We start from the raw sequence: 12,954 nt of genomic DNA, 5'->3' as shown, positions 1-12,954 counted from the left end.
GTTAGCAGAAGAGAGCAATGTACAGATACAAACTCTTAGTTGCTGGGCCTGGACAATAGATTGAATGAGGAGTGCAAGCTTCATTTGAATTAGATGACCTATAGATCTGAAATTTGTTGTGCACTGATCTATTATATCTGTGTGCGCACAAACCACACCCATGTGCGTGTATGTATATAGTCCAAGGCACATGAATATTCTCTGCTTCATGAATGAGGGATTACTATACTTCAAATTATTAAATTAGATCCTAACATAAGGGTTTGAATCTGGAACACATAGACCAAAGCTCTCTTTTTACGAGAAAATATTTGATGATGGTGGAGGAACAAATTGGGCACATTTGCTTGCTAATGTATCAGCCACTTTGACACAGGTGATGGCTCAAATAGTTTCCATTGCAGCAGATGTTGGTAACTATTTTTGTCAAGAACATAGCAAAGCTTAATTGCAAATACACTGAAATGTTTAAAACATGAATCTGTAAAGCCTGTTACCACTCCTGAGGTTAAAATACATGGACCTATGTAAATGCCTCTGGAGCTTCTGTAATAGACAAAGTGTCTCAGCCTGGAAACTCGGCATTATTTATTCTTGTTCCTTATTAATGTCTTATCTGCCTTGCATTTTCATTGGGCTGAAGCAAAAAACAGATGATACACATATATTATCAGGCTGCCTAGTACTGCTTACTTGTTTTAATTAAATTTTTGGATACACTTTGGCTTTTTAATTAAATCCTCAGTGTTGGGGAGGCATGTTAGTGTAGATAAATGCTCCATGCAGAGACTTCTAGAGGTATAAATACTACTCCAGGAAAATGTTCTATGTCCACAGATTGTAAGAGATGAGTCCAGAACTGAGGCTCAGTGAGGTAGCTCAGGGTAAGCTCTGGTAGTGTAGCTGTGTAACAAAATTCACAGCTATTTTGAATTGAGATAAGGGGCAAGGGCCTTTCATGAAACTTTCATCACTGTAAAAAAGAAGGACAAATTTTCAGTCATTTAGATGGCATTGCTAGGAAAGAGGTGCAAAAGTGTTTGAGTCACCCCTGATTGAAGTAGATGAGGATAGGAAACATTTCCCTCATTTAGAGCTTCATTTGCCCTTAGTGACATTGCCATGGAGCCAAATCTGATTGACCATGTAGTGCAATGATTTCATTGCATCCAGAATGTGACCCCTGATTGGCCAGGGTAACTTGAGGAAGCATAACAGAGAGGACACAGTTGACTTAAATAAGCATCAGTGACTGTGAATAACTGCAGAGAAATATAGTTATGGTGTCTCTGAACTCTCAAAAGAGAAGCAGGGAACATCCAGTCCAGGCCTACATCTACTCTGAGATACAGGCATGCTGAGCTGCTTCCAGAATTATTAATATAAGGTCTGCCTTGTAAGTAGAGGCTGATTGTCATTTCACAATTAGTGGTGTCATTGTTATTGTGGAAAGTTGCAGTATACTCCCCACCGCTTATCCATATCCTAGTATAGCCAGAGGAGGGCATGTATTGAACTCTTTGATATATCCTAGTTCAGGTATTGTTCATACTGTATTGTTTTGGTTATCAGTTGTATATCTTTATTCCTCCTGTCTCATATATGTTGTTTTATATTGCTGCTCAATTTTTATTGCATTTATTTATTTCATAAAATGTATACACCGCTTGATTGTAAAAAAACACACACACCTCAAAGTGGTTTGCAAAGAAATATAACACAAGGATTAAACCATAGTAAGAAAGGCACCATAGGCAAATTAGTTTCTTTAATGAATTTATCAAGTATGTACTGAGATTGAGGTGATGTTCTGGGTTTTGTCACACAATTAGAGCAGTGCCTCATAGTTCTAATGAGATTAAGCATCTCAGGCTTTGGTGGCCAGTTCTGTTTTGGAATACCAAGCTTTTTGGTGGTGATCATTTCTAATTGTTCAATTCCTGGTAGCAGATTTCTTTTTTCTAAGTTAAACATTCATTCTTCATTCACACTATTCACAGTTGATTCATAGTTATATCGAGGGCATTGAAAACAGATATACTTTGAGAAAACTAAAGGCAGTTTATAAAGAAAAGATATAGAACTTATACTTAGAAGTTTGACTGGCTGCATTAAAGGCCTCTTATAAAGAAGAAGAACATAAGGAGTAGATTGCACTACTTGACATAATGAAGAAAGTGCATGAGCACATACATCATAAAATGCTTAGCGAAAGCCGGCAACTAGGGCTTAATGGGGGAGTACATGCTTTGCAATGGAAAAAGATCCCAGGTTCAATTCCTAGAATTACCAGGTACAGCTCAGAAAGGCTCCTGTCTGAGAAATAATGTATTAAGGTTTATTATTTCATACTCTGCTTACTATGCAAAATCTCTAAGTGGTTTACATAGAACGCAGTAAGATTTTAAAAAATCTCTATCGCAACCAAAAATACAAATCAGCCAATAAAAATATCAATAGAAACATTCAGTAAATTATCAGTAAGACATTAAAACAAAGCAGTGTGTTGAGTCTTATGACCTACCATCTGTCAGCGTAGTCAGCATTGAATTAATGGCCTGATTGAGGCCATGGCAGCTTCCTTTTTCCGTAACCAGAGTTTCTGCTACATTCCATCTTTTATATGGTTAGTATTTTCACATCTACAACTTTTCATGAGGGCACGAAAGGAGGTCTAGGAAAATATTTACCGTATTTTTCGCACCATAGGACGCACCGGACAATAGGACGCACCTTGTTTTAGAGGGGGGAGAACAAGGGAAAAAAATTCTTCCGCTCTCTGCCCAGCGCCCCTTCAGTGAAGCGGCAGGAGGCGCTGCGCAGAGAGTGGGAGAATTTTCCCCTTCTTGTTTTCCCGCTCTAAAACAAGGTACCTTGGAAGCCTGGAGAGTGAGAGGGGTCGGTGCGCACCGACCCCTCTCGCTCTCCAGGCTTCAGGTTCCTTTCAACCTGCTCTTTGGGGCTGGCGGGGGGAAGCCCACCACCAGCCCCAAAGAGCAGGTCAGGGAGCAGCGGAAAGGCGCAGCAGAGAGGCTGCTGCCATAGGCGCGCGTCACCTCTCCAGCCGGGGGAGGGTCGCGGGGGGCTGCTTTATTTGGGTTATTTGTGGGTCCTGCCTGGTGTTTTTACATGAGTAGATTGTGTGCTTTTATTTAAAATGCACCTCTGGGTTATTTGTGGGGCATAGGAATTCGTTCATTTCCCCCACCCCCTCAAAATATAGTCTGACACACACACACACCCCAAGGTCTGAGGGACAGTGGACCGGCCCCCTGCTGAAAAAGCTTACTGACCCCTGATCTGAAGCATGAGCAGGTAGACCAAGGGAAATATTCTAGGCATCTCTTTCAGTATAATTTTCCTGTTGTGCCTGCAGTTCATTTATGATTTCCTTGGTAGTTCCTCATAGGTATGCAGTTGAAAAGAAAATGCTTTTTTGTTTTTTGATTTTTTTTAAACACACACACACACATATGAACACACTTGTGTGGGTTTTGTTTTTTCAAAAAACAAAGCTTGTGGAATAAACACGTTCACCAAAATACTTGAATACTTGTTGTGCAACCCGTGGAGCAACACTATATGAATATCACAGGGAGGAAGTGAAATGCCTTGGGACCTGCTGATTCAATCTAAGGCAGATTGTTTTTAATATGAGAAACTATAACTCCAGCACAAATGAGTTAACACTTCCCTCTGGCATTTCATTCCAACAGGCGAATGCCACTATGTTGGCAAAATCTCATACTTTATTATTTGCCTCGAAATTCATTAAAAAATACATTTGAATAAAAGTGTATATGAAATTATACACATGGGTGATTTACATGTTGGAAAACATGACCTTTTGAATTTCAAGACTACAATTAATATTTTGGGTGAGCTATGCGAACTAGACTTGCATCATTATCGTCAGATCCTTCTTGAAAAATTCATGTTTCACTTCAGTTCCAAAGTAACATTTCCTACAGAGTATTTCTCTTTCAGGAGCATTCTGGCATTCTTAACAGAAAGCTTGATGGTAGAACCAGCCCACTCAGTTCCAATTAAGGCATTTCAGATGAAGCTGTATAGTCATTCGTCCGGCTTGTCTCAATTCTCCTACATTATTGGCTGTAGGAGGAAGATGGGCATTGGTTTGTCTGTTACATTACTAAAAGTGGGTTGAAAGTATTGATTTGAAATGCTGGCTTTGGAGTGAGGGTAGAATTGGACAGAACACACAGTGTTCTAAGGACACAGAAGAAAGCAGTAATTACGGTTTGTACAAGGACCGAGCTGTCTAAAAGCAGCAAAATAAATTTATCTCAAGTTTAGATTCTGAACTGTTGTGGGAGCTCTGTTAAACTGGACTGTAACATAGCTTCTCATAGAACATGTATGTGGATCTGGGTTGGCATCACTTGTCATGTTTAGTGCTCAAATAACCCAATGTTCTACAGTGGAAGCTTTGCTGAGAGTTGTTTCTAATGAAAATTCAGTGGTTGGTCCTACTGTTAGGTGATGATGATGATGATGATGATTTATACCCCGCCCATCTGGCTGGGTTTCCCCAGCCACTCGGGGTGGCTTCCAACAAAAGATTAAAAATACATTAAAACATCAGTCATTAAAAACTTCCCTAAACAGGGCTGGCTTCAGATGTCTTCTAAAAGTCAGATAGTTGTTTATTTCCTTGACATCTGATGGGAGGGTGTTCCAGGGGGTAGGCAGCATTACCGAGAAGGCCCTCTGCTGGTTCCCTGTAACTTGGCTTCTCGCAGTGAGGGAACCGCCAGAAGGCCCTCGGCGCTGGACCTCAATGTCTGGGTTGAACGATGGGGATGGAGTTGCTTAAACTGGTTAATTGTTGAAGAAACTTCCAAGATTGATTGAATAGATTTGTGCAAATACCGTTTGCTATGGGTTTTTTTAATTGCTTCCTTATCATTTAATGCCTTCCTTATCACCTTGGAAGGTGCCACACTCTCCTTCACTGGGGAGTTTTAAGCAGAGGTTGGATGGCCATCTGTCAGGGATTATTTAGCCGTGATTCCTGCATTGCAAGGGGTTAGACTAGATGAGCCTTGTGGGTCCCTCCTAACTCTAGAATTCTATGATTGCATTCATTGATTCTCAAACTGTTGAGTCACCAAACTGACACACACAATTTCTATATAGAAAGGCTTTTTAAATAAATTAGCTTGGAACTTTGAATTTGGAACAGCCACACTTCATCATAATCATCACAATTTTTTTGTAGATAATGTGGTCTTGGAAACTGATAAGTCAGTACCTCTTGTACCAGACCCCTTGACCTGAGACTTCCTCTGTGATCCCATGAATGGTGCTTCCTGTAAGGCAAAGTCAAGCTTCTTGATCTTCCTTTATGAGGCTGCTGTTCTGTGGAAGAAAGAAAGCATGCCAGCCATTCCCAGCTCAGATTTAATTACTTGAATCATAACAATGAGAAAATATTCTCCGTCTGCAGTTGCTTTGCTCTGCCACAGGCATGGTGGAAAAAAGGTTAAGCCCCTTAATACATTTGTGTGTGACAATTGCACCTTGGGCAATGGGTCAGTAGGCACAATATCAGTCAGGATTTTGTTTTGCTGTTGAGCTATAAACAGCTAATACTTCCTAGAAAGCTATTGTCTGTAACTTTTACAAGTGCCATGAGCTTACAAATGAGCTTTTGGTCTTTGCCAAACAGCTTTCCATGTCTCTAAATGTCATGTGTGTAAACAGCCAGATTTGTGCCTGCTAGTAATTCAGCCATGTGGTAAGAGCTCAAGTATACCTGAAGGAGCGTCTCCACCCCCATCATTCAGCCCAAACACTGAGATCCAGTACCAAGGGCTTCTGGTGGTTCCTTCACTGCTAAAAGTTAAACTACAAAGAACCAGGCAGAGGGCCTTCTCAGTAGTAGCACCCACCCTGTGGAATACCCTCCCATCAGATGTCAAGGAAATAAGTCACTGTGCAACCTTTAGAAGACATCTGAAGGCAGGCCTGTATAGGGAAGCTTTTTAATGTGTAATGTTTTATATATATGTTGGAAGCAGCTCAGAGTGGCTGGGGCAACCCAGTCAAATGGGTGGGGTACAAATAATAAAATTATTGTTATAAGTGGTAAGACAGTTGTGAGCAACTCCTCACATGCTTCAAAATTAATCATACCAAAGTAACCTCTCATTTGGGAGGCACTTAAATTGACTTGTTTTAAATTCTGGCTCAGTTGTTTGAAGCTGCTTACGATAACCAGCTTCCATGGCTGCCAGGAGAGGTCTGAATAGCTGGGTTGAAGGGAAGGAGTTTTTTTTTTAAAGAAGAAGAAATATCTCAGTTAAACACTCATGACCAGTTCTACAAAAGTCGTTGGTGCAAAGTGTTACATTTTTCTACTGCGGAGTGGACAGTTGTTCTACTCAGATTGTAAATTACTGCCGGAAACAGTCACTTTCTATGAACTCTATATCCTCATGTGTCATGGGAATATGTTATGAGGAATAAATGGATTAAAACTTCTATGAATCCATACTCTACCCACAGAGATTTTCTGCTATACACTGTTTTTGCCTCTTCCCAATAGGCCAGTGTTTCAGCGGCTGCCCATTGTCTCTCTGCATGAGTTACCAATCTTGTCTGGTCCTTTTCAAAAGAGGAGACATGTGCACAAACACAAGGGATTGTTTCTGTGAAGGCAGATAATTCTTATTCTAAACATAAACCTTGTGAATGATGGCAGGAGAGTGCACTTTCATTTCTAATCCAGAAAATAAATTATCAGAAATTCGGAGAAACACTGACATACCATTGCATGAATGGTCGTTAATCAGAATGGCTGTCATTTGCCTTAATGTTTGCGCATATCTCTGTTTAAATGACGGATGCTTACAAATTTCTCCCCACCTGAATATCTTGATGTTGACACTTCAAATTGCCTAGTCTTATTTGTGGAGCAGGATCAAAGCCTGAGGATGCCGATATTATTTCCTTCTCCTGTCTGGACGATGTAGATACCACTACACATGCAGCTTGCCAAAGCTTTAATTTCATTTTGTTCATTCGGATCATTTCCCCCTTTTCTTCCTTTCGGATATACACAAGTGCTTGTACAAGTTGATAAAACATGGTGCAAAAGGGAATCTGGATGAGCTTGTCTGAAAAATGCTGTACTGTTTCACTGATCACTTGTGTGCATCAGTTATGTAAGGGAGAAAAAGTAGAAGAACAAATGGAAAGAAGAAAAGCTGCTGCAAACTGCTGATTGCAGAAAATTCCTCTATGCTTAAATAGGAAGGAGCAGAATTCCAGAATGAGCAAACCCAAAGAATACATATATCCTCTGTTTCCATCTATTGAGGCTTGTGAGTGCCATTGCTTATGTAGCCAAGCAACTCCACTCACACAGGAGGGTGATATGAGGTATGGGGAAAAAGACTGAGGTATGAAAAAATCTTTAGGAGAGGGGAATCCTAAGGGCGAATTGCAAAAACAGCCCAAAGTCAACTGGGTACTCAGTGGCCACCAACTGCCTGCTGTTAGTGGAGGGATGGAAAATAGTGGGTGAGAAGGAATGGAATCTTGAACATAGACTCCACACTGCAGCATTTTGCTGCAGCTCCCACATCCAAGAATGCCAGTGTTCTTGGATTTGCGCCTCTGTTCTGGGATTTTGAAGGTATGCAAAGACTTCTGTGTTCCAAGAATGCTGCACTGAAGCATACATTCCTGAACAATACATCACAGTGGCACAAAACTATTGCAGTGCCTTCAGTTTTGAAAGTTTCTAGGTATTTTTAGGTGAAGCATTAGCCTTTGTCGATTAGAATTTCAAATCAGTAGGAAGTGTAAAATTTCATGAGAGAGGTGAAGGTGACAAGAACTTGAGTGGAATTCTGTACAGGAATAACTGTGTCATTATTAAGGTTAGTTTTGAAGTGGCTCCAAATGAGTTATCTGTAAAGAAACAAATGTTTTATTTAAATTTGAATCGTGACATGAGCTGCAGATTATGGGTGATTTGAACTCTTGTGCCCTTTCACTCAGAAATAAAGTTGACAACCAGCAACGTTTGCATGAAGCCAGGGCTAAATTTAAAATGTCAAGTGTCCTGATTTTAGATGAGATTATTGGCTCTGCTCCCAAGCCCATAAAATCCAGGAATATTTCCTTTAAATGTTGCCACTGCGGTCACTGAATACTTATGGGAGTCTGTGTTCCAAATTAATTGTGTGTGTAGTAAAAACCCTTGTATTAATTTTTGGAAATTTAAAGATTCCTGCCCTAAGGCTGTGTTTGGGGAGGGTTTTCTTTCACTTTAGGCAGTGAAGCAGGAATTACTCTAGCACTTCTCACAAACAGTTTTATTGTAATCATATTCATTCTAATTACAGATAGTTACATTATTTTTAAAATGTACAGCTTACCCTTCCTTCAGTGTTGCTATTCTCATGCTGCAATATTCCAACGTGGAGATTTTTGTGTGGAGAAACAGTCATGTGAGGCACTCACTTGCAGTGTGACATGGCGAAGCCCATATTCAATTCATTATCACAGTGACAACTGGCCACCAGCAGGCTTGTGAAAAGCAGCTGGGGGCACTGTTTGGATCAGGAAAAACTCCCCTACTCGCACTGTGGTCTCACAGTTTACCCAAATGGCTGCCTTTGAGGGGGGGAAGAGAAGATATCAGTAGAACTGACTATGAACTCCCACATTTTGTCTAGCTTGGTTTACTAGCCTGGCTATGGTCACCATGCTCTAGTAATCTTCAAGTCAAGACTACAACAATGCATTAAATGTGGGACAGCCTTTGGAGACTTCTCAGAAACACAGTTGCTACGTTACTGATTGAGGTCCAACAACTACATTGGTACCCAAAGGGCTATGTTCTCTCACATAAATCTCACATAGTCCAATCATCTAGTTTTCTACGTGAGTGTTGTTTTGCTTTTTAAGAGCACCTACCTGCAATCTGAAGTGGGTACAGTTCAGCTCAAGCACAGATTTATCTCCTTAGTAAAAAAAACTAGATCTAGTGTGGAAGGCAGAATGGAGCTTCCTTATGATGTGATCAGTCATAATTTGTGTGTGTGAACAGTGGACTTGATGCAAAAGGCACAAGAAAATGTTGTATGTAAACAATATTCATTCTCGTTTTGGTTGTATAATTTTACGGATGGTTCTAAGGCATATATGGCAGTTTGAAAATCACTTCGGAGAAGTCCTGCTCTCCGAGGCTCATTTCCCAATTAGAAAAATGAACAGCTTTATATCCTAGTTTCTCACTTCTGATTAACAGAGACTCCCTTCACTCTTTGTAAAGGTTTAATGGCAGGCTGTGTCGGAGTATGAATAGCACTCCTTCCCATCCTGTCCCTGCACAAATCACTGTTCTTCAGAGGTTCTCTGTCAGGAGTGAGTCAGGGCCAAACTAGATGAGATGCCATTAGCCATTTCATGGATGACGTAAATTGAAGGTGCAGAGGCCCCAATCTGGGCCGATACCCTGACAGGGAGGGGGCTTTAACCCTTTCCCCATGCTTCAGTCCCAATCTGGGGCAGGAATCCCACACCTGCTGCTTGCTTTAGGACACAAAGTTCCCATTAGAGCAAACAGGTAGGTTCTTTCCAGTACAAATAATAGGCGCAGTGAGGCTGATCTAGGCAAAGCAGGATAAAGCCTCTCTATGTTCTACGCCAGGATCCCAGTCTAAAACAGCCTTCCCCATGCCTGTAATTCATAAAATTGCTAATTGTGCAAATGCAATCATGTCAGTTTAGCCCTTAGCAATATTTTTTGCACTTGATGCAGCAAAGTGGTCAGCCCCAACAGAAGCTGACTAGAAAGCTAAAGCAATGAATCGTGTGGAGATGCAACAGACAGCTGTCTCCAAGTGTGAGCTCACAGGAGGATTTGACTGTTAGTTAATTCATTTATTTGTGTGGAGCCCAGTTTGTGAACTGCAACCCTAGATGTTGCGGTCTTGTTGCTCTATAGAATTCTGGGTTTTAATGCTGTGTTCTCATTTTTCTCTTTCTCTTTCTCCTTCCCCTTCTGTCCTCGCAGGTTACGTGTTCTGTATGTTGCATCGCCTGCCTGAACAGCACGATTGCACATTTGACCACATGGGACGTGGGCGTGAAGAAGCCATTATGAAAATGGTGAAACTGGACCGGAAAGTGGGGCGGTCATGCCAGCGCATTGGCGAGGGCTGCTCCTGAGTTGCAAGACTCTCTACAACCAAATGCCGTTCTCTTAGTTCACTAATGTTAGCCTTATTTAGGACAAAGTCAGCCAGACACCTTGTACTGGGCAAGTTTCAGACTACAGCCAATCAATTTCCTTTCTTTAGCCAACCATCCTGGTACTGTAGTTTAGGGGTTAATGGTGATTGACATTGATTTCTGGCTGGTTGTTAAGGTGCCTACTAGCCACCATATTAAAAACGAAAAAACAAAAACCATGAAGAAATATTTTTGAGCAAGGCTAGTGGATTTTAACAGAATTCTAAAGGCTTCTATTATTGCAGGAGTCAAGCTCTTAAAAAAAGAAAAAAAAAAAGCCTTATGCTGGTAAGCTTCCAGCAGCTGAGTAGAAACTGATGTAAAAGACTGCAATGTGCACACCTGTCTGGAAGAAAGTACCCTTAATAGCCTGGTTTTCTTATCCTCACTTCTAGCTAACCTTGAAGGGGTGAAACTCTGCTTAGAGCTGGCAGTGTAGCTGCTGAACCTAGAAGACCTAAATGGTTGCTCATTCCATCTTCACGTGTGTCTTCTGAGGTTAGGCAGCGTCACCAGCATCAGGGAATCTCTCTGGGTGGGAACATCTTCCGGGAAGTCAAAAAGAAGGGGACAGATTCTTACGACAACTTTTTTTATCAAACACATTACAGGGAAACTGTTTCTTCACTTAGGTGGAGGATGGTGATGATATTGCTTTAAAGTTAGCTCCATTCCTGGAACAAGCAGTAAGCGGTGTGCAGTTTTCTACGCAGCATCGACAACATTTCTGAAGCAGTGTGTTTGGATTCCACATGCCAACCATTGTGACTGTTTTCCCATCGGCCAAAACCCGATTGGCTTTTGTTTGCCTTTTGCTAAGTGCAGGTATCTGTTAATTGATCAAATAAGGCTAATTTCACAGCACAGTAGCCATGGCTGGATCCTACAGACTGACTTTCTGTAGTTAGACTTATATTGAGGGGGTAAAGGACATTTTGTAGCAAACAGAATTCAGTAACAATATTGGGGGAACAACCAGGAAAATCACCCCATATTGAATTGAGTTTGTATGCCTCACTTCCAGTGGTGTTAAGGAGATAATCAAACGGGCTGTTCCAGCCTTGTGACTATGCAGCTCTCAGTGAAGGCCTCTGCCCATCACCTGTGGCAAAGCAAATGATGATGAAATGCATTGCTTAGACTTGGGACTCTCCAGATTTGTTCTTTAACACTCCAGTTCTGTATTGTGGTCTGTCTTATCTCATTGAGCCAAACTGCACCATCCTTAGCGTGCAGTGGTGAGAAAATGGCAGTGTCTGTTTGCCTCCAGCTACTGGCAAAGATTCTGTAAGAAAGGAGAATTATTTAATGGTGGTGGCCCTATGTGGAGTCTTTGCTCCCCAAACCGGTTTTAAAAGCTCCACTAGCAATTTGGAATTAGGTATATAGTTGGGAATGGGAGGGAGGGCTGCTGGAGGAAGGGGGAGGTTGTGTTGTCTTATGCTTTCACAAAAAGGTTAAATTTAAGGCACCCAAAGAGTGAATTACCCTGATGTCACTCTTAAAAAAATGGTTTGTGGGGTATAGTAGTTTAGATGAGGCACCGACTATTCCATTTGTGCTGAAGGTAAATTGCTGGTTTACAGGCTGAATTGTATTTACTCTGGTACCCACTCAGGCCAGTGATGGAGACTGGGCCTGTATTGCAAATTGTAATGAAGTAAATCTGAGATATTCCAACATTCTAAAGTTCAATATGGAGAAGCCATTCTGTGTTGTACTCAAGGCTTTGAAATCGGCAATGGAATTTCCAGCTGCATTCTCTGTTTCCTAAGGAAGTATTCCCTTTCCATCGACGTGAGGGGGAAAACGAGACAATTTTCTTTGCATTTGCCATGAAGAGTTTAAAAAAAAACCATGGACTTCAGCTGCTGCCGCGCTATGCACTTTCTTCCCTTCTAAAATCCTAGCATAGCATTTGATGGACATTCTGATTGATACACAAGACTTTTGCAGATTAATAACGAAGATGCTATTTTTCCCTTGTTAACCCTTTCTTTAGCCCTGTTACAAGTGCACAGTTGGTTTCAAGGTGGCTCTCGAGCAAACACTACTCAAAGTTCATGTGGATTATGGACAATGTTCACTTTAAAAAAAAAAGTGTGGGGGTTGTTCCTTTGCAGTATCTGTTCTGTGAAGTTTGTTAAACGTAAAGAAAGCTTCAGTTCTTGTATCTTTAAAGAAAATCTTATTTAACCCTTTTTTGTGTTCTAGATTTACTTACACATGTAGCCTAGAGCTCAGTTTTAGTTTAACATTGTGAAAATATTAAAAGGATTGTAATTCTTTTTCCTCCTGCTTAAAAGAAACAAAACCATTAAACAGATCAGATTAAACTTTGAATTCCTCTCTGAGTTTTGCAATTGCTGCTTATCAGTGCAATCCCCATTTATGGCTTGATAATTTTTTCAGAGTGATTGCATGGGGTGTAGAGGTGGGGAAGAGGTGACAGGGGTCTCATTGCTATTCCACACGCTTCAAGACCAATCATTTTCATCTGCTGTATTGGGGCATCCACTTCAGATTGACAAACATGGAGCACAAAATTAGATATTTAACTCTTTTCTATAAGAATATTATTCTTCCCATAAGAATAAATGATGCTGAAGCAGGTAACCAGTTTTAACTTGGGCATTTTGCACTCTGTAAAAAGTAATCTTAAGAGTGTCAAGCACTCCTAAA

General features: G+C 40.9%; 1 protein-coding gene across 1 annotated transcript in view; it reads left to right on the top strand.

Moving 5' to 3' along the window:
• The window catches only part of ZFAND3 (zinc finger AN1-type containing 3), a 135,945-nt gene extending 123,330 nt beyond the window's left edge, over positions 1-12,615 (top strand). Inside the window, exon 7 of the mRNA XM_028724390.2 lies at positions 10,055-12,615. Coding sequence (XP_028580223.1) covers positions 10,055-10,209 — 155 coding nt within the window. The 3' untranslated portion in view covers positions 10,210-12,615. The remainder of the gene's footprint in view (positions 1-10,054) is intronic.
• Positions 12,616-12,954: the final 339 nt, after the last annotated feature.

This window comes from Podarcis muralis, chromosome 3, assembly GCF_964188315.1.
Source record: "Podarcis muralis chromosome 3, rPodMur119.hap1.1, whole genome shotgun sequence".
NCBI classification, from domain to species: domain Eukaryota; kingdom Metazoa; phylum Chordata; class Lepidosauria; order Squamata; family Lacertidae; genus Podarcis; species Podarcis muralis.
This window is presented reverse-complemented; position numbering and strand designations above follow the sequence as displayed.